General features: G+C 39.0%; 1 protein-coding gene across 1 annotated transcript in view; it reads right to left on the minus strand.

The window, feature by feature from the left end:
• SLC13A1 (solute carrier family 13 member 1) overlaps positions 1–20,264 on the minus strand; it is a gene marked incomplete at both ends in the record, with an annotated part of 72,980 nt that extends 52,716 nt beyond the window's left edge. Inside the window, 2 exons of the mRNA XM_080936155.1 lie at positions 6,204–6,332; positions 20,166–20,264. Of these exons, the coding sequence (XP_080792281.1) occupies positions 6,204–6,332; positions 20,166–20,264 (228 nt within the window). The remainder of the gene's footprint in view (positions 1–6,203; positions 6,333–20,165) is intronic.
• Between the last annotated feature and the right edge of the window lie 2,430 nt (positions 20,265–22,694).

A 22,694-nucleotide genomic window follows, 5' to 3' on the forward strand; every position in this document is an offset into this window, starting at 1 on the left:
GTGTGCATAGCCCCTGCAGTTTGTGTTTAATAGGCATTTAATTACTGAGTTCCTGGGTTCAAGAACCTTGGAGTTAGTAAATGGGAAAAAAAGCAAGTTATCAGAGAAGGCAATGCAGTGTCATGAGCACATGGGGCACTGCTTCGAGACGTAAGTGTCAAAGGGTAAGTGGCCACTGTTTCCTAGGAACTGTGGGAAGTGGTTCAGAAGATCTGATACTGGGATTTTGGAAGTTGTTCTTTTGAGTTTTGCTCATAGAAATAACTCACTGACTGCTGTGGAGTGATGTTGTTGTTTCCCTAAATCTATATATGTGACCATAACATAAACAGAATATTGGCCCTACTTTCTCTTCTAAAAGAGGGTAGAAGACATTCCGTTGTCTTTCATCATTAGCGAAACACCAAGTCAACATCTGCAGAGCAGAAAGTCAACTCTTTACAGACAGCAAATCTATTCATATTTTAAATTCCAATTTTATTTGTGCATGAGCATGTGTGTTTGAGTGTGTGTGTGTGTGTGTGTGTGTGTGTGTAAGTGTACATGCACACTTGCTTGTGAATGCGTGAGTATGTATAGAGGTTAAAAGAGCGTGCTGGATCCCCTAGAGATGAATTTATAGACGATTTTCAGTGATTCAATGCCAGTTTTTGAAACCATACTCTGGTTCTATAATAGCAACAAGTGTTCCTTGCTGCGGAAACCTCTACAGCCCTTTGTTGGTATTTTGAACTTGTAATTTTCCATTGTTTGTAAGTTCCCAGTTTCAGCAAAGTTTGTTATTTTCTTTTAAATGCTTAAATGAGTAGTTAATACATTTAAAACTATTACTCTGCTTAAAGTTACATAATAAAATCTCACACCATCTTTGTATGTACCAGAATATCAGTCAACCTTTTCTCTAGTGTATCCATGATGTGTAAACTACCTACAGGTTAGTCATTAGTAGCCTTCTTGCTTATCAGACTGATAACTGTGGTATCAAAGTACTTATGTTAAGTAGTTCTTATTTTACTAATGGATATCAGGCCAAAGAAGATAGCAGGGCATAAAATATAGAAGAGCAGTTTAACTCTGGAGCAGTTTGTGAGCACTGAGGATCACATGGGAAATATCTATAGTCCACATGGGGTGTGGTCCTAGCAACAGTTTTAGGAAAATCTGCAGTTATCATTAAATGTATCCCCAGCAAATGAGGGGAAAACTGCATTAGTAAGTGATTAAGCACAAGAATATGTTCAGAACTATGAACTATGAGTTATTCTTTTATGAGTATGGAGGGGGCAGATGTTGAGAAGGATTTTTGTGTAGCTCTGGCTATTCTGGCACTCAGTGTGTAGACCAGCCTGGCCTCTATCTCACAGAGATAAACCTGCCTCTGCCTCTGGAGTGCTGGGATTAAATGATGCACCACTATGCCCAGCAAGATGTTCTTGTAACCTATTTGGGTTACTGAGGGATTATCATATTTTCGAGAATAGGTAGTAAATGTGTACATGTTCTAGGTTTTTTGTTGTTGTTACTCTTGCTTTGTTTTTGTTTTAGGTACATGATCTCTGTTGCAAATTACTCAACTTTGTCAGTGGCATGCACACAAGAGCCAAAGGCAATATAAAATAAATCGCAAGTTTGTATTGCAATGAAGCTTCACTTTGAAAATTAGGCACCAAGATGGATTTGCCCTCGGTTCTTACATTACCAATTACAATCCTTTACCAGCAAAGTATGGTCTACTTTGTAAACAAATTAGAGATTAACCTCAAAAGAGGTCTATATTCTCCATTTGCTGTTTAGATGCTACCGATTTGTCATAAGGATCAGATATACTTGAGGAAGAACATTGTGTATAGCCTAACTGTCCAGGAGACAATAGCAGAAAATTCTCTTGGGGACTATCAGTGTGGCTCAGCCGGTAGACTGCTTCCATAGTCTGCACAGATTCCTAGGTTTTAGTATCAGCACCAAATAAACCACAGCCTGGAGCATGCTCATAGTCACAGACATGGACTTAGAAGGTAGAGGCAGGGGGCTAAGAAGGTCATTCTTGGCTACATAAAAATCTTGAGGCCAAAAGGTTGTAAAATAAAGAAACAAAGGAAGGAAGGAAAATAGGAAATAAATGGTGATTTAGAAATGACACTGATATTTTGAGAGAAAAATAGACATGTCAAGTAAAACTCATGAGGTTTAAAGTTCCTTTACAAGATCAGGACAGTACATTCCTGCCCCCAAGTGGGATTTCATCTAAAATATATATGAAATTTTTCAATCAAAACACCTGGGTTCCTGACTAGTTATATAATTTATCAGCTGAGCAACCTTTGCCCAAATCAATAAGAAGCCATGAAAAGTCATTCTTCATATTGTCTGTGAGCTAAATAAAAATGTCTCTTTAAAATATGCCTTGTTGGTTAAAATTAACATAGTTCATTTTAGAATATTTATTTAAATTGTTTTGTTATGCAATGATCAAATTTTGGGTCTGCATTTTAACTGATTTAATAGCAAATTTGGCAATCTGGTAATTGCTTCATCCTTAAAGCATTTGCTTCATTGGGATATTAGGTTTTCACAACTTTCTGGTTTTTCTTTTACCTCAGTAACCTTTCTATCTGGTCTCCTTTCCTAATACTTTCTCTTCTCATTAACCTGTTTCCTGTTGTTGCTCTTATTATTACTGTTGTGTTATTATTTGAATTATTAGAGACTGGCTTTCTCTATTCATCTTAAAATGACCTAAAATTTAAAAGACTCAGGGTGGCCTCAGAATTATAGGTCTAAGCTACCATAACCAGTGTTGCCAATCTCTGAAGGTCGAAACATTCAATACTCTACTTTGATTTTCCTTCTTTTCTCTTCTTTCCCTTTCTTTCCTTTTCTTTCCTTTCCTTTCCTTTCCTTTCCTTTCCTTTTCTTTTCTTCTCTTCTCTTCCCCTCTCTCTCCCTTGCTTCCTTTCTTCCTTTATTTTTTCTAACATTCATTGGCATTTTGCCTGAATGGATGTAGTGTAAGGAGGTCAGAAGCCCTGACACTGAACTTACAAACAGCCATGGCTGCTATGAGGGGGTTAGGAATTGAGGCCGGATCCCCTGGAAGAGCAGCTGGTACTCTTGGCCTCTGAGCTGCCTCTCCAGCTCCCAGCCCTACCTCCATGTCTTCACTTACTTTCTTAAATGATCTCAAGTCATAGACTTTATAAAAAAATATCTACTGCTGATGACTGTCAGATCCTGTCACTCCAGATGAGCCCATGTCTCATGAACTTGAATGTCTGGTAGGTTATATCTACACTTTTACTTCATAGTCAACATTTTCACTTAGGTATCCAATAAGCATCTCAAATGTACACAGCAAGCACTGAACTCTATGCTTCAGTGCTTCTCCACAGCCAGCAGACTCCTTCTACAACCATTCCAGTTCCATGGATGCAACTCCATTTTCCATCTGACAGGTCAAACACTTAGGAGGCATCCTTGAATTGTATACCATATCTAATAAATAAAAAGAGTTAGTTGGCTTTTCTCTCGAATGTTATTCACAGTGTAGTCAGTATATGTGTCCCAGCCCTGTTCTGATCTCCATCTTGCTTGCACTAGCCTTCCCACTTCCATGTTTCTTGCTTTCTTCATACAGTAGCTCAGATTATTCCCTGACAATCAAAGTCCAATTGAGCATGCTACTTTTCTGCTCAAAATTCTCCATTAAGTTTCTACTTCATCAATTGATAAAAGCTAATACAAATTTCTTTGTCCATGGCCACCCCAAATCTTAGCAAGGCCCCTTTGTGACACCTTCTTTAGTAGATTTCCCAACCCTGACCTGCCTTGAAAAATGGAGGTTTCTCCTTTAAGTGGACATTCTCTAGTTAAAAATCTTCATTCCCCACTAACTCTTTATCCAGGTAAATAGGTTATTATATCCTGATGAAAATAATTAGAATACATAACCTTATCGAAATTGTTACTCCTACTGATCTTCATTAACTTCTTGTACTTTTCTATATTTTCTATATCATCAAATATATTTATTTTAAGTGGGGGAGTACATGATATATGTATGTGTGTGCCCATGTGTGTGCAAATGCCTATGCCTGGGTGTGTATTTGTGGAGGCAAGTAGTCGACTTCCATATTTTTCTCTATTACTCTCCACCTTATTTTCTGAGATAGGTTCTATCACTAAATGTGTGCCTCAGCAGTTGTACAGATTGACTTTCCACCATGCACACTCTGTCTTCTACATCCTTAGAGCTGACATTACAGGTTTACAGTGCCTGGCTTTTGTGTGGGTGCCAAGGATCTACATTCATATCCTTGTATTTGCATAGCAAGTAGATTAAACACTATGTTATCTTTTCAGGGCCCAACAATTACATTTTGCACAAACTATTTAACCCATCTATTTATCAGATATATTATTTACTCTCTCCATTATTCCAAAATACATAGAAAATTTGATTATTTTTATTCATAAAAAATATTTTCCAAGTTTTATTTGTTAATGTCTTCCAAGTGTCTGTCAGGCCTTACTACATAAATATTTATTTAATGACTGAGTAAATGTGTTACATAGCACCAATAAATGCATAGATTTTTATATATTTTATTTATAAATGTATTTCAACTACAGTAATACTAGTATCTGTTATAGAAGATCAAATTGGTCATACTGCTTAACAGTTTATACTTAACAGTGTAAAAATTCCATGCATGGTGGTATTTTTCAATTCTAGCAATGTGCACAGCACAGTTTAGATAGTCATCACTGGGTTTGAAGTATATAAATAAAATTATAAATATTTTGGCCAAAGGAAGACATGCTTAGGGCTCTCCACTTCGACAAAGAGGCTCACCTATTCATTGATAGATTTAATATTCAAAACTGCTGACATGAGGTATATCAATAACGCAACACTCTCAAAACTATTGATATGAAAACTCATTGGTGCTGTATCATCATTTGAACATTTTTTTTACTTGATTGTACAACCTTGATTTACGTGGCTTTATGTTCAACTTACAGATGATACGAATGTACTCAACTCCTTCCTTTCTGACTAAATCTGTAATCCTGTCCTACTAGCTTTGGTCAGATATTTACTGATTAAATGGTAATTGTTCTTTATGGAAAGGAAATCACAAGATGAAAGAACAGTCATAAAAGCAGAGGGAGGGAGGTGGGAGAAGAAGGAACCAAGAAAGGGGATAACATTTGAAATATAAATACTTAAAATATCCAATAAAAATAATGTGAAATAAAGAAAAGAGGAGCAGACAGGATAATAAGTACAGGAAGGATTGCAGCTCTGACTTGGGTGTGAACTAAGTGCAGGTGAGGTAGGAACAGCTCCTCTAGTAGGAAGAACTTAACCAAGACAAGTTAGAGAGAAAAATCTCCATCCATATTAAAGATGTGTTCACATCCAGACAATGGCACTAGACCCAAGCAGAAGGCGGAAAGAAAGGCAGATTGCACTGAGTGGTCATGTGAACTCGAGCGCTTTCCTGAGAGTATCGCTGCTCTAAAGTTGGAAGCACTTTGGGCAGTTGTTTATTCCCTGCCTGGATACTGGATGGTGATAAGTGTTCTGGATTCAGGGTGTTTCGTGTGCTTAATGGGAAACTGAATTTATTTTCTTTAGATGGGTACCCTTAGACTACATAAAGGTAAAACACAGTTCTCAGCATGAATAAACTCCTCCCAGCAAGAACAAAATAAAAATGCACATGACAGCTAATTTGGCTTTATCTTTTGAAGTACAAGGTTTCTGGGAAAAAAAAAAATACCAGGAAACCTTTTATTCATTAGAAGCATAAATTGTGTTTGTAGGTTTTCTTTTTTCCATTTTAAAATTTTTTAAGAAAACATTTTCAGTTGGAATTCTGTGGAATTTTGGAATTGTATAAGATTATTCAGGATGTGAATGAATGGCCCCTTTATTTGGGATAAAAGCTCTAGCTATCAAAGTCAGCAAGAGGATATGGTCACACTTGTATAGGCACACATGACCCAAGAAGCTATGACTTACTTGTTCACTGAAGACAGACAGACATGTCAGAGAAGGAACACTTGAGCATTTGGACCCCTCACAAAGAAGCCTTATGTCAGGATTACGGCCACCTTTAAAGACGACTTTTCTCAAATGATGTCACTGCATACATAACACAAGTAACCAAAAGTTTAACCGCATTTGAAGAACTTACATGTTTAGAAGACATGATGCCAAACATGGGGAACATTAACCCAGGCAGTAGAGCTGTGATTGACAGGGGCAAGGCTTCTGTGATCCAAAGTATGGCAATGACAAAGAGGATGTAGGCACATTCTGCTTCCTGCAAAGAACCAAGGCAAGGCATAATTATTGTGAAAAAAAAAATGACCTTCAGAAATCATCCTTCAAATCAGGAGCACTTTCCCCGACAGTCCTTGGGGAGACAGAGCTGTGAAATGTTCTGCATCATTAAGTTACCACTGAATAGTTATGTTTTAGGGGTTTTGAAGCCAAAGTTAATAAAGGTGGAAGAGAAAACCCGGAAAATGTCCCTGCTTCTTTTCATATTTCCTTCTAAACAGATCATCTTACTGTCAATTTTCCGTGCTGAAATTAGTGCCTATGGTTGTCCCCATGCACTCTCATTTGGTGTCTCGGGCGTACTGAATGTCGCTGGAACCCAGAAATAAACAGGCTGTAGACATTTCTTCATGATGGAGCTCTCTTTGGATTCTCTTCCTTTTATCTTTTAATTGTGCCTGTGTGGGTGGGACCTGCATCCATGTTTTTAACCAATCTGAGAAGTCTGGAACAAGCAGAGCAGAGGAGTCTAGGTTGCATTTGTGAGGATGGCAGCTGAGTTACCGTGGACAACACAGGAAGGCTCAAAGGGAATCTTGATGCTAATGAATAATGTTGCTTTTCTTAGTCTGAAACTGTAGGTTTCTACAGTTTTAGGGCACTGAAAGGAAGTGGTTAAATTTATAACCATCTATAACTTGTATAATTTGCTATGTAATCACCTGATGTGTGTTGAACAATCAGTAAATACCCACTACATTGATGCTTCTCTTTCTCGTGCTCCTTCCTGTCTGAGAACTCTGGATTGCATTTGGAAATTTACTGAGACTGTGGCTAGGGTTTTGATGAGGTCTTTTCTTTAGGCCTGTGCAATATCCAGATCTCCCACTATGATTCACCAGCATCCAGATGAATCCTCTGGGCTGGGTTTTGCTCCTCAGCGCCCTTACTCTTTCAGCGAATCTAAGAGATTCTTAATAAGCCCAGACTCTGCCATATCTTCATTGTGTTATGTTTTTAAAGGAAAAAGAATAAAGGTATTTTGATGTTGACAGTTTTTACAGAGTCTGCCTCTGTAGTCTTGACAAACAATAAAAAAAGCAAAATAAAGCACAGCCTGGACTGAATCCTTCTAAACAGCTCTGGAGAGGATCTGTGGGCATGAGTTTAATTTAAAATGCCAGTGTAGAGGGAACACTGTGTATTTTCTTTTAACGATAACCCATGGATGGCCCCAAAACTTTTCCTTACAAATTTATATTTCCTGCCACATTTAGAAGAAAATAGGTTTTGAAGGGCCCGTTGACGATCATACTCCCTAGGTCTGACCAACCCAACTCCTGATCCTGATTATTATCCTTATATTAAGTCTCAAATCTGCCCCTCTGCCTCCATCAAGCCAATTAGGGGGAAGCTTATTCTAAGACCACAGTTGATTTTCTCATTTCTTCCATAAAGCTAGATTAAATGCCTATCTGTTCAGAAAACATGTTGGAGCACCCACATTATATTACAGGGCAAACAATTCTCCAGATTCTTAGAAACTTGTACCTTAGAAAGTGGCAGCTGCCTTCAGGTTCTGCATACCTCCTTCAAACTCCCTCCTCCTCTTCTCTTCCCATATTTAGTTGGCAATTGAGTGGAATGTCTAGAGACAAACCATTCCCTACTTGTTCTGTCTTTCCTAAGTGTTTCTCTATCCTGGAGTTCTCACATTTGCTCATTGGCTTTCCCTGCACATATCTCATATAAACCAGCAACACTAAGATCATCTGGGATCTTTCAAGAAACGTATGCCTGTTCATAGAATATGAAAACAATATCAGCATTTTCATGGAAACCAAGGGATTTCTCCTTCAGATAATAATTGAAAACCTGTGGGATAATCAATCCCGAGTCTTTTCTTCTCATGTTTAACACTTGGTCAAGAATCTGCCTTGCAGGGAATAGTCTTCTATTACATGGAATCCCTGGGTCTGTAAGCACTTTGGAAAGGCTGACATCCTTTGATGCGCAGTTCAAAATTACATACCATTCATGGACTTTCCCACAAAGACATTTGAACATAACATTTTCCATACGAGTAATTCATGGGACTGTAATTGCACCATGCTTCTGGTGTCTCCGTAAACTAACTTGCTATGATTTATGATTTTCTCATGAGTGAAGTAAAGGCGAAGTCTAGAAAAGAAGGAAACAGAGTCACTCTTGTCAAGGTAGCATGAGAGAATTGCTTTTCTCCATCTCAAGCCCACACACCCTCCAAGGTCCGGTGGAAGTTCGAAATGCATGTTATGCCGTTAAAATAACCTGCAGCCAAGGCAAGCAAGCACGTTAAGACAAACTCTGTTCCAGAGTTAGGAAAATCCTATAAATCTGTGGACAGAGAGCCAGAAACTGGAGTAATAGCTATTTTTATCTTGTTTATATTGTGACAGAAACTGCAGGAAGGGAAGACATATTTAAAATTATCACTGCCACAGACTTTACAAAATGCTTTTCAAATTCCAGGCTACCTCTCTTCGAATGCCTCATGTGAAGGGAGCATAAGGAAGGCAGAGAAGGGGTGGGAAGAGGAAACAGAAGAAGAGACAGGAGGATGAAGGTTGAAATAATACCCACAGACCTCAGCAGGACCCTCAGTGCCACTTACATGTTCAAAGTCTCTAGATGCTCCATTTTTTTTTTTTTTTTTTTTTTTTTTTTTTTTTTTTTTTTTGGTATATTATTTGTTTCAGGGAACAAGACACTCATTCAAGCAGAGGAGACTTGCTCAGTATATGGTCATCAGATAATCTATTAGATCAAAATGAAGGTGATGTACTGTCCCCTAATCACTGCCTATGAGCACCTGGACCTCCCTGGGTATGCCTGAGCATCTCTCCCTTTCCTGCTCCAGGAAGGGTCTCTCTCACCGAGGCGAGGGGAAGGCTATGGGAAAACACTCCCCCTTCACTTTGGAAGCACGGGGGGGGGGGGGACAAAGCACTGGAGCAATCTGTTTTAAAACAGCCTTCGGGATTCTAGGGTATTCAGGACAGCCAGAAAAATTACATAACATATCGTTCTTTACTCTGCCATATTGGACACCTGTAGATATTCGGACCCATTACTTTACTTTTTGTAAGATATAAAGTGTTTCTGTGAAAAACTCGTCAGAGTCATGTTCGTTCCCTGTACTCGTCCCCGAGATTTGCCTCTGTCTAGCTTGTGGTTTGTTTCCTTCTGTCTGTGTTTAGTGAGTTTTGTTATATAGAGACCATTGGTATTTTAATAACCATGCGTTTTTTCCCCTTTTCCGTGGCTGGTGTCTGGATGTGTGGATATTTGTGTCTGAGTGCACTTGCCTGAGCAGCCATGTGTGGAGGTCAAAGTTCACGTTAGAATGCCTTTCTCAACCACGTCTCTTCCCTGTTTGTGACAGGCTCTTCGCTCAACATCCGGGCTAGCCTGGTTGGCCAGAGATCCCTGGGATCGTCCTGTTTCCACCTCTCAGCACAGGGGTTGCAGGCACTTACCACCACCCCGGCTTTCACAGGAGAGCTGAGGACCCAGACTCAGAGATCCATGCTTGTGTGGTGAGTGTCACCATCTCCCCAGGCTCAACACCCACTTTTAAGGTGAAAATGCTTTACTTCTGTATCATTTTGGGACCGTTTGACTGGGCATTTTGCATGGTTAGTGACTTTACACCGATACATGTATACCTGTTGTTAAATTCATTTTAAGTGAATCCAATTTTCCTTGCTAAGGAGTATATTAGCATTTGTGTGTATTGCTTTCTAACCCTCCTTAATTTCTCAGTACTGTATGGCCGAGAACATCTTTGTACCTCAGCTCTATGTGGACATAGAAAAAAGATTTTCATAGAACAGAAAACAAGTAACACCATTTTGGGGGTGGAAGAGCCCATTTAAACATTTATCTATTTCCATTTTCCCAAAAGATAGTTACACCAATTTTGCATTTCATATTTAGTATTTGTATAATTTTGACAGTATTGCTGTTGGTACAGCAGTGCAAAACAAACCCCTTTCCTGTGCTGCTTCTCCAAATTCTTTCCTACAATATTATCACTCTTTTCATGTATGGTTTTTTCAACAAGATTTATGATCTATTTAGGAAGTTGCCCTATTTTTCCTCAAACTTGCCTTAATAGATTTATTTAAGCTTTACTTGAAAATCTAAATTTGGAATCATAGTTTCATCCTAGGCCTTGTACTTCATCCTGGTCCCCAGCCTCTGTATTGTTGTTTCCCATTGTTATAATGGAAATGTTCAAGACTGGGCGATCTTTTCGGGTCTCGTGAACATCTTCTGGTGGTTGGTAGCACAATGAGGGAAGTGCACGGGAGGAGATGATAGGGCCAAATAAGGAACCAGAGACTACACAGGGCCCAGCCTTGCTCCTTTTTTACAGCTCATTCTCGTAGAGGTAATAGAGGCTCCACAGGAATTATTAATAGTCTATTCAGATGGCTCCACCCTTTTAATTCTCAACTACTAATTGACAGTTTTCCCAAAGTCAAACCCTTGTCTGTTAACCCATCTTTCTTCACCACAGCAGAACCTAATCTAAGCCTCATGTCCTCCAACTACTTAACTGAATAATGGACCTACTCTGCTCTCCCTAACAGTTAATAGAGTTTAGATTCACCAGATGAGTCTCAGGATGGTACCCATTTCACGTTTACTAGCACTAGAATGTGGAGACCCTGGCCTACAAGATACCTTAATTCAGAGTGGATCCTCTTACCTGTCTTCCTGAGCATCCTCTTACCTGACCAGTCCTGAATAACCATGTGGTCTATTTTTAGATATTTCCATTTAGCCAACTGAACACCACCCCATCCTCTTCCTGAATCCTCCTCCATGAACGTAGCCAGGGTTCCCAGCCTTTACTTTTCCACAAGTGTGGGAGCTGTTTCAACACCCCTAACCACGGGATGTTTCTTGTATAAGAAAAAGATAACTTTTGGAGACCTAAATAACGAAGGCAAAGGAAATAGCCATTCTGATACAGTTGATATCCAAGTCTCTCGAGATCTCCATCACCATCTCATCTTCTCTTTCAGGTCGTATTTTTAGATAACACTAAGTTCTATGTTTTGACATTCTGGAAGAGTTTTGTTCCTTGAGTTTGCCTCTTGATATTGATGGGGTATGAGGCCTGTCAGATACTTAAGAAAGCTAGACCAAAACAACCAAATCCAATATGCCTCTCTATCCCTTCATTTGTTCTCCTGATTGACCCCATGGCTCCAAGGGCATTTAACACTTGCACTCAGAGCCCTTGGTGCTCTCCTCTCTTTCAAAACAAATCAATTCCTTAACATATGACGGACCACTGCAGGGACATTTCAATTGCTGGCAGAGTGGAGCATTGACCCTTCAAGGGAAGGGTATACCTTAAAAAACTAAAATTAACAGTAGGCATGAGGTCAATTCAAACATCTATAGAGATGTTATTGACTGACATTTAGCTACCAGTCTTGCTGCAAACAGGCGAAAGGATTATCAGGACACAAGACAAACACAACACAGATTAGAATAAAGCTGACCCTTACAAGAACACCTAATAAAGTGCCCCAGCTTATCAGGCATAAGGCAGGAAAAGTAGTCTCCCAATAGACACCTTTCTAATCAGTATACCTTCTGGCTGTGCCTCAGCCATGCCTTGGCATGGTCCTGTTATTCATCTTATCCTGGTAGGGTACTGTCACAGTAAATTGCTTATGTTAGTTGATATACACAAGTCATCCAAAAAGAAACTTAATTCAACCAGAAAAGGAGACCTATCTCCTGAGGAAGCTGCTTACCACTCAAAACCCCCAACATACTTCAGAGTTTTAAATTTTATTTTGTGTGTGTTTTTAATTTTTGACTACATTTATTCATGTCTAACATAATTTTTTAAGATACTTTGTCATCTCTTCTTGCTTATACTTCTATTTTTAAGGATTCTCTCTCTCTCTCTCTCTCTCTCTCTCTCTCTCTCTATATATATATATATATATATATATATATATATATATATATATATATATATATATGCATGCTTCGGCTTTCCTATATTGCCTATTCCCGTTTATTTTAATTGAATTTTTTTTACCTGCTTATTGATTTCTGCAGCCCTCATTATTGTAGTGCATTTCTGAATCATTCAAAAGTATCCTGAGTAGTAGTTGTTTTCTTTATTTATATACATTTAAAAATTAAATCATAATTATGTTGGTTTCTCATACCAAATGGTCATATATACAAAGGGAACTTTCTATTATTTTCTTTATGTGCTTTCTCTTTAGATGCTTATCTTCCTGCTCTAGAGTTTCACTTTGACCTCCTTTTGTCCTTAGATAAGATTCTGTCAGCTGAGAGTCCTCAGCCTGCTAGTAATACCCAAATGGCACATCTGACTAAATAAGGGAGCTACCAATCTTTATGTGTGGTTCTTTCTGGCCAGGGGATACTGGATGTGCCTGTTTCCTATGGACTAGAAGCAGTGACCAGTCTTCCTCCTGTTGTCTTTCATGGATTAAATAATTTCTCTTCTGCCCTTAGGTTTTTGTGCTGAGCTGGATCTGATCCCAGAATCCTTTGTGAAATCTGTAGACTACTACTTCTCTATGTTCATTGTCCCATTATGATTGCTAATTTAATCTGATACTTACACAGAGTACTCTTTGTCGATTCAAGCACAGGGTTCCTTGGCCTTAGTAATCTCTCACTTTACTTTGTTCCTCTTTTATCCCTCTTCTGTTTTCGTGAGCCTGAACACTCTGCCCCACTGAGACAATATCTTTCCATTTTACCCCAGCATCCACATCTCTCTAGCTAAAAGAATTATAACTAAAATATTTATGTGCAGAGGTGAGGTCATAGTTGACATTCTCCCACACCCACAGTCTTGATTTAAGAGCATTTTCATTCTATTTTGCCTTACTCAGCTAAGAAGAGCCAAAGCAAACATAGTTATGACTAAGCAACTAGAAGGTTTTTGTCCTTTTCCCAAAGTTCTCATATTACCTTTGGAAATGTAGCCACTGAGTTGAAAGATTACCTTGGTTATCTTTGAAATGATAGTTCCAGATGACAATGACACATATGTTCTGTTGTAAATACAATTTTTCACCCCTTCCCTTTTAGAAGGACACATTGACTGATAGTGGACCGGGGATGTGGTCTTTATGTGATAAGAGAGATGCTTTCTTTCCATCAGAACTTGAGGAAAGGGGGTCAACCAGATGCCTCACTCATGTCAACTAATTTCTGGGGAGGACACAAAACGAATAAGAAAGGAGAAAAAATGCATTCTAAGTCTATGTGCTATAACCGCATTATTACCGGACAGAACCTGAAAGAGTTTTGCATGGTTTCTGATACACCTGCCCCACGGATCAATCCATAATAATTTCAAAGCCTGATATATTTTAAAAGATCCCTGTCTTTGAAAATGGGAAAGTATGGAGCTCAAAGTTACAGTCAGGGAAAAGTAGCATCTTTGGTTAGATTTTTAGACTTTAAAAGGGGGAGAGAACAGACAGCCAGTTGCTGGCTTCACTATTCCGGGGATTGTTGCGTTAAATAGTAAAGGATGTCTTAACCCCTTTTCCCCCGAGCTTTGCTGGCTCCCACAGGGCCATCTGGCACTGCTGGGATCTCTAACTTGGCGGCCTTACCCTGCCTCTATGAACTCTGGAGAGGTTCACTCTACCACCCCTGCTTCTTCTGTCCCGGTAGATGCGACGGCCCAAGCATGCGTTTTCACTCCCTTCTTAGCGTGTTGTTGCCAAACCTTAGACACACACATCCCAACTCTGTGGCAGACTGTATGCGTTTTGACACTACACCTTCTGAACTCAATCAAGTACTCACATCAAAGAACACATCAAATTACTCTGATCCAACAGGCATAACATAATTGGCCAACCTTTGTAAGCCAAAAGATCGTGTACAATTCCATCCCTTATAAAACATTCATTATAACCTTACTTAAGCAATGCGCCTGGAGAAACATAAACATCTGCCTCCATCTTTGTTCCTCCCAGAATCTTCCCTTCTCTCTCCTCCTAGCCATTTTCCTAGCCTTTTCCCCACCTACCTCTCCACTGTCCAATCATGTATTGCCTTAACATCCATCTGCAAGGTATTAGGGATATTTTGAACTCCCCTTTTCATTCCACTTCAATATCTAGATAGCACCCTGGTGACATGGCTTTATTTTATCTCAGGGGATAAAGTCTGATGTGTAAAGAGACTAAAGAATAAATAAAAAAGAAAAGAAACACTCTTCTAGAGCAATGTCATTTCCTAACAAAGTGAGTTTTAGTAGAAAAAAAAATTCCATAGTATTTCTAGCACCCTGTATCCTAATTAAAAAATAACAAAAACACAATACAAGACACCATTGTGCTCTGTGAGCTTTGGAGTTTCTAATAGCTTGTGTGCTGATTTAAAGATTCAAACAACAACACAAAGGAGGGCCCCCTGCTGCCGGTTATGAGTCAGGCAGTCTGCTCTAGATTTTTCTTCCATGTATAGGTTCCTGTGACTCTGGATAATGTTTAACCTAGGTTTGTTCTATTGCAGAAAGGAGATATTGACTATTTCTAATAATTACTACGGGGCTGATTATTATGAGCTGTCATATTTGTCATGTTTACCAAGCAAGGTACAAAATCCTATTCCAGAAGGGAAAATGAGCTTTATGGGTCAGGCACCTTCCATATATACCCATGTTCTCTTCACTGCTCCTTTCTCTGTACTAAGACCCTTTCCTCCAATCATTCTCCACCTCACAGCTCACCGAAGCTTCACATCCTTCTGTGACACAAGAACCGTGTATTTGCTCACTCAGTAGAGTTCTCTACTCTCTGTGTGGCAAGCCCCTTATTTGGGGCTAGAGAGCACAGGTCAACAATCTGGGTGATCCTCATGTTGCAGTTACAGTCTGCAGAGGAGGGCAAAGATGATTACATGGAATGAAACTCAATGGGGCCAGCATAGCTCTCATGAAACAATGGCTGCCACAAAGACCCTGAGTTTGTATGAGTCTTCTCCAGCAGGGCAGGGCGTTAGAAGGCAGGAAGAGATTATAGCAAAGCAAAGAGAGCATGAGGAATAGTCACTGGTGCTCTGGGGACAGCAAAGAGTGATGGGAAAGAGAGAGGGGGGAGGTTATTTGGACAAATGTCGAAGCTGAAGCTTAACATCAGTGTAAAAGATGCCGGCCTGGTGATCATAACCAGACCAAGCCAGCATTTTGAAATCAGTACTATGATGAGAATTTGGAAGAAGGGGCACGAAAAGATGATGTGTGAATAGAAAGATTGTTGTCTCATGGAGAGAGAGAGTAAGTGAGAGTGAAGAAGGGAAGATGCAGAGAGGAAGATTTGGATGGAAAGACAGCATACACGGTGGTAGGAGAGAGGTAGCGTGGGAAAGCCTCTGACAGGATGCGTAGGTTTGAGGCTTATGCTTATATCTTCACTCTCCAGGGCTCTTCTCCTTTGGAGTCCATATTGAGGTTTTATATATATATATATATATATATATATATATATATATTTGTGTGTGTGTGTGTGTGTGGTGTATGTATGTGTATGTGTATGTATGTGTATGTGTATAGTATATAATAGAAGTACTAAAAAGAAAACTGAATGTGGTTGGGATTTTACAATCCATCAACCACTAAATGCTTTTTGAGACCCATAAGATTGTTTTCCTGTCTTTTTATTGTGAAAAGAGCTCCAAGCAAAAGTATCAGACAGCTGGAGGGAGACACTTTTGGGAGAAATGCAGCCAATAGGATAATATATGACTGCTCAGGTTTTTCTTATGGCTTCTTGGTGAACCTGGGCTTGATTATTTATTTACTTTTTTGTAACAGAAACAGTGTCTAGTGAATCCTTGGCCTTGGCCTTGACCTCTAGTCCTACTTCTGCTTCTGAAGTGCTGGGATTGGAGGCATAGACCACCACATTTTGTTTATACAGTGCTGGGCCTTGAACTGAGGATTTCAGGGATGATAGACAAACAGTATACTGATTAAGCCAGGTCCCTAGCTGGTCTTTTCTTTTAACTTTGATGTTTCCCAAACAGTAATACCAAGACAAGCAAAAACACTGTAAAAAAATAAAGTAAAAGATTGAAAATAAAACTGAGCACATACTGAAAAGATTAAATTAGCAAACTGCTAGAAACAGTCATAAGCAAAGAGTCCCACAGTGAATATAAATGGAACTGTTGCACACCACCTAGGGCAGTATTAATAGCCTTCTGAATGGGAATATTGTGGCAATTTCTCCTTTAAAGTTAGAAAAATTCACTGTGATTAGTTGATTCAAGAAAATCAGCAGTTGCATTAGAACTTTGTCATTGATCAGTAACTACAAACTGGGGAATAAATAAGAGTAGCGTTGTGTTTACATGAGAATTTAATAATATTTCTGATACTTTGGATTCATACAAAGGCATAATTTATCACGTATCAAATGAAAATCTGCAGCAATACCATAGGACTGAACCATAATGGAATCGCTATAGATACAGATACTTGCAATGAATATTGCTGGTCAGACAATGGACTCAGACAAGCGTTTGAAAACACAAGCCACCACATTATACAAAGCTCTTTACTAGTTTTTCTTTCTATATCTATTCTGGAAAATGTGAGTGACCAATTAATAATAGTAACCAACTAATAAAAATGAAATCTGCTCCTCTATTTGACTTGTGCCCAGAAGCTTCAGGAATAAGGCACAATCTCCTTATAAGATACCATTCCCATGAAAGCACTGAAAAACATGAACTCAATGTTTCATTCAACATGACGATGTAGAGATTTCAGCCCTGTGCCATGATCCATGGCGAGCACTGGACAAGAAAGGGTCAACGTAACCGGACAAGCAGACATGCCCATGTGACATAGCTGGAGCTCTCTGAAATCAGGAAATGGCACACACCTAATTCATTGCTGCATTTCTCAAAAGACCTTTCCCCAGTGTCGGGAATCAATGTCATTTCTACCTCAAGACTCTAAATAGCATGATGCTAATTAAGGAAATAGGATAAGCCTCCTTTGCTCTTTGGCTTATTGGGAACATTATCTCGTAGAGAACTGGCTGGGTTCTTGATAAATGATTAACAATCCACAGGGGATAAACCTCTAAAACCAACCACAAAACTGAGAAGAGTCTAAAACATCTGTTAACATATGAATTCAGAGTTTTGAGAAAACCCAAGTTCAGAACAAGCCTCTCGGTTGTGATTGTGTTCAGTGTCTTTGAGCACGTGCTCCTTCAGATGCAGAACAAGATGCTGGCATGCCCACCATCATCTGTGGGTTTGTTAGAAGGTTAAATATAATGATTTGGGCAAAGATTTTGGCAGAATGCCTGGAAGAGAGGAGTGCTCTGTACAGATACCCTTTCTCTTTCTCTCTTAGCGTTGCCTAAAAACTCTGAGGATCCCTTTGTTGATGACACATTTTTGGCTGGAGATGGAGTTGAGACTGGAGCCATGGCCACTTTCTAAACTCACCAGTAACCAGTAGGGATCACAGCCAGCAATTCCTCACTTTTTGGTTATATGTCACATACATTCACTGTGTTTCAAAAAGACAAGTTTGACTTTTAATTTTACTTGAATTCCTTTGCTACCTTATTGTTGTGTATACAGATGTAGGTTACCCTACTTCAGTAAGAAAGATGATAACCATAAATTGATGTATACCATGGTTGACATGAACCTCCATCAAATATTATACCTTTTTTTCTGCCTTCATTGCAATGGCTAAATAATGTTCTTTTAAGTTTACTTAGTAGTTGGTTAATGATAAAATTTCTATTCAAAATTGCCAAAAAAATATTCTGTTATTGTGTTAGGAAATTTTTCCTCATTAAAATTAATTGAATTTTAACAGATGAATTAATTAGAATAAAACAAAAGTGGAATACATTCATAAGTACATAAGTACAGAGTGATACCAGACTCTTCTCTTTGTACTCAGTGTACTTGGGCGAATGTGTAGATGTCATATACTTTTATCATTGCATGTTTGGGAAAGGAAAATCAATGAGTGTATATCTTAGCAACGATACACTTTCCTGGTGGTGAATCATGAGCTCATATTACTGCTTTTTATTTATGCATTTGTTTTCTTTCTCAGTGAGCCTGTATTTATCTCCTCTAAAATTATGGATGATAATTAGAGTGAGATGTATCTGTATGTCAGAGGAGCAGCAGAGACGATGTGTAGTCATGGCATAGGACTGACTGTAGTTTAATTTCCTGTATTCTCTGCAATAAGCAAAGGTCCATGTTGATACTAAAGCAGAAATGTTAAGATATGACAAGCATCCATGAATGAATCAAGGTGTGCCCAGAAGATTCTGATATGACTTCAGATTTGTAAAATGAGGAGGGGGCTTGTAAAAAGTTTATTGTGCATAATATACAGAGTAACAGACCTAGAAATGGTAGAGGAAGAGCTATATTAGAGCCTTGTATGTACAGGTCAATTCTGTTATTTGGTATGTGCACCAGGGTCAGACAGCTATCTAGTTTCATGGTTGGGAATCAAGTGTAGGTAGCTGAAGTAGAAAGATCAAATCTGGCTGAAAATATTCCACATCATTCTATTGCCGCCTATAAATTTCCTTCAGGGAATTTCCAGATAGGTGTATAAGACTCCTGAGGGAAGCTAGAGGGCCCAATGTAATGTAATCATTCTATTTTATTAACCCAACAGTTCTCATGAGAAAAGGGCATCAGCTAGGTTTTTTTCTACTGAGTGAAGGACTGCTTGTCAAGGGAGGGTAAGAATCCCCTGAGCTGAACAGGCAACACATGCAGGGGGACTAGCAGAGCCACGCTTACTGTTTCACGAGTGATTACTCATTTACTCCTCCAATGAGTCTGCAATGATCCTGCTCTTACGAGGAAGCAGAAGTACAGGGAGGTTATGTAAGTTGTTCAGGTCACACAGCTTTCAAATGCTACACATGGCAGAGAGCTTGTCTCCAGCACCTGTTCTCCCAAATCACACTTGGGGCTGGCACAGAGAAGGAGTGCAGTGTTTGCTTGTTCTGACCACATCAAAAAAACATGGAAAAATTCAGAGTTTAATATTTTGGGCTTAATAGACTGATTATTTTCAGAAGCAAACTGAAAGCTATTCATAAGTATGTCAAAGTAAGTACACTAAAATCTGAAATGAGCAAAGCAATGACTTATTACATTTTCTGATTAACCTGGAAAATAACTTTATATCTTTGATGTCTCTGTTCCAGAAGAAAATTAAATTTCTGGGAAGTTTTGTGGCTGACTCTGAGACACAGAGCTGACAGCTGTGTAGGTATCTCTAGACCTTACACAGTCACCTGCTCTGTCTAGGGCTGTATAACCTTCAGCCTCCGGGCTTCCTGCATCCTAGAATAACTATGAATAAAACACAGTATATTTGTAGCTGACAACTACATCATGTTACAATGTCACAAAGCTGGGCATCCCTGCTAGCCCTTTATATAGAAATATATCACTGCTTATTCCTGGGGGAAGAGATCGTTATCCATGATGCTCTCTGGAGTTTAATAATTTGAAAGATCTAAAGAGTTGCGTTTCTTTTGTTCTTTCATTCACCTAGGTGACAGGTGGGGAACAACCCAATTAATTATTCTGTCTAATTATTCCACTTAATGACGATGAGATCCAAATAAGATCAACCACTAGAAGTGAAGAAAATAGACAAGTACAATGTATAGACAAGCAGAAAGTATTTCCATTCCTTCAGCTGTGAACCAGACCATGGTCAGCATCAAAGGACAACCTACAGCCCAAGACATGCACATGTCTGCCCTCCAGGCTTGCTTACCTTGGTGCGGATGATGAGGGGGAGTGGCAGTAAAACCAAAACACTGAGAACCACGAGGAGAAAGCGGCGATAGACCAAAGCATAACTGAGGAGCTGCATTGTCCTGAGCAGGTGCCTCCAACAGTGTCCCCTTACTCTCAGTCAGGTCTTAAATAACCAGCCTGGATTAATATTTCTCTACCTCATTATTGTTACTTGCCACCTCAGACAGACCAATGTTAGTTAAAATTAAATCTCATTTTTATTGTTTTACTATCACAATTAAAAGAAAGAGATAAGCCCAAGAGTGCTCGAGGACTCAAAGACCATTTGCTTATGTGATTTACAAAAAGTAATACCGATTCTCTCTCTCTCTCTCTCCATTTCTTTCTCCCCCTCACCCTTATTGCACAATAACTGGACTATAGTCTGAAGATACCAGGAGGAGGTAAGACCATGAAGCTAGCTGAGTTTTTCCACACTTAATCCCCTCCTCCTCTTCTGATGACCCCTGGCTTCTCCGAGCTGGAATTGTCTCTACTGTTGTGATGCCTTTAGTATTTCAACACAAACTGTCTCCAGAGTCCAGTCCAAGAAAGTACCCTTCACTATCTAATGTAAAATTGCAACTCCAACGGTGTGGATTTCAGAGCAGAGAAGTGGGTAAAAGAACGGATGTTTGATGCTGATGGCTTTTGCTGGGGTATCGCAGACATAACCTAGACTGAGTCAGCATTCTGAAAATTTGATAGCTGTTTTTCCTTTTACTTTACAAGCAAAGTACGCTGTGTCTTTAAGAGATCTTAATGCCTTTTCTTGGTAGGAAACAGAAAAATTGAACCTTATGTAAATATTCTCCTTTAAGAACTTCATGCATTTGAAATGATATGATTGTATTGATATCAGTTACATAATTATCAAGGGGTCTGTACTACAGAGATAATTCATAGGGTCACTCAAGGGATGTATGTGGATGTGTGCATGCATGAGAGAGCATCACATGTGCATGTAGGTAAAGATGAAAACTGTTGCTATGTATAGAGGGTATGGCTAAAGATTGTCTTGTGTGTTTTAAAATCTGAATTATTTACCCAATAAAGCTCAATTTAGCAACTGTGAGATCATACTTGGATATTAACAAAGCACCCTACAACTCTTAAGATGTATGGTGAATTTCACTATTATATAGCATTTGGTTGTCGTTTAGACCAGGCTTCCAATTCTGTATTAGGGTTGAATCTGTTTTATTTGTCTGTCAAGGAAAAGTATCCCTTTCAATACTAGTCCCTGTATTGGTGTAAATAAGATTCTTCCCCTTCTAAAATGATAAATTTCCAGGCAAATAACACACAGTGATTCAGGGAAACCAGGATGGTAAATAGGAAAAATAAAGTTTCTGAATAATAATGATGTATTACATTAAAAACTCTCACAGATGAAAGAAGGGGTGATTGCCACCGGAATAACAATGGGAACATAATCGTGGCTATTCACAAAGTAGCAATAATAAAGAGTATTAAGAACAGATTAATGGAACTGAGTTGCTCAAAATTATGCTTATTTTCTGCACTAGTGCCCCAAATAGTTCATCACATGCTCTTTCTTTTTTCTAACTTTTGAAGAAAACACTTTTGGTCTCAGATTTTTTTTAGGCCACCTGCTGTGACCATTGAACTTCACTTTCTCCTCTCAGAGGACATCATGTTGTGAAATGATATCAAAAGATAGAAAGGCATTTATGTTCCACTTAACAGAAATGAAGACCTATGCATAGTGCCAGGGAGGTGTCTCGCATTTCAGACAGAAGCTAAACAAGAGCACTTGATGCTTGCCAGAGCCTCTGCCCTATTCTGGCGACTGTTTCTCCCCATAGAAAGGGTCTCGGGGACCCTCATTCTGTGACCTGAAACTACAGCTGGGCCAGTTTTCTGTGAGTACCCACACAAGAAGTTTTATTCCATAATTCCAAATATCAGTCCTCAGCTAGCCTCACACAGCCATTCGCCTAACCTCAGCTGCATTCTCTTGCTGTTCCAGAGAGAAAAGATCTGACAAAGTAATTGGGATTAGTAGGTGATAAATGTCACTCAGGACTCACCGGAGAATGAAAAGCCAAGATATTTGGAGCTGCTAGAGAACATACCTCAAGAGACTCTGCAAAGTACACCCTGTTGTTAGCCAGTTTCAAGGCAAAGACAGGTTAGTTGCTTGACTTTCTTAAGCAGAGAAATGAAACCTCTTGTAACATACATAGTTGTGTTATTTTAACATATAATTGTGCTGTATACGAATTAAGTTATAATGCCAGGTGAACACTGACTAATTTAAAACACACTTTGTTCAAATATTTAAAAAACATTACTAACATTGTTGCCTTGCATACCATCTTTTACTACGCACCAGGGATTTTACAATTCCTACCCCATTTAATTTTCAAAACCTGGTGTGATCCAGGTATGTGGCACAGCTACTTGAGATGCTCAAGCAGAAAGATTTTAAGTCAAAGACATCCTGAACTACAGAGTGAGCTTAAGAAAATTTAATGAGACC

The sequence above is a fragment of the Micromys minutus genome (genome assembly GCF_963924665.1).
Source record: "Micromys minutus genome assembly, chromosome: 23".
NCBI classification, from domain to species: Eukaryota; Metazoa; Chordata; class Mammalia; order Rodentia; family Muridae; genus Micromys; species Micromys minutus.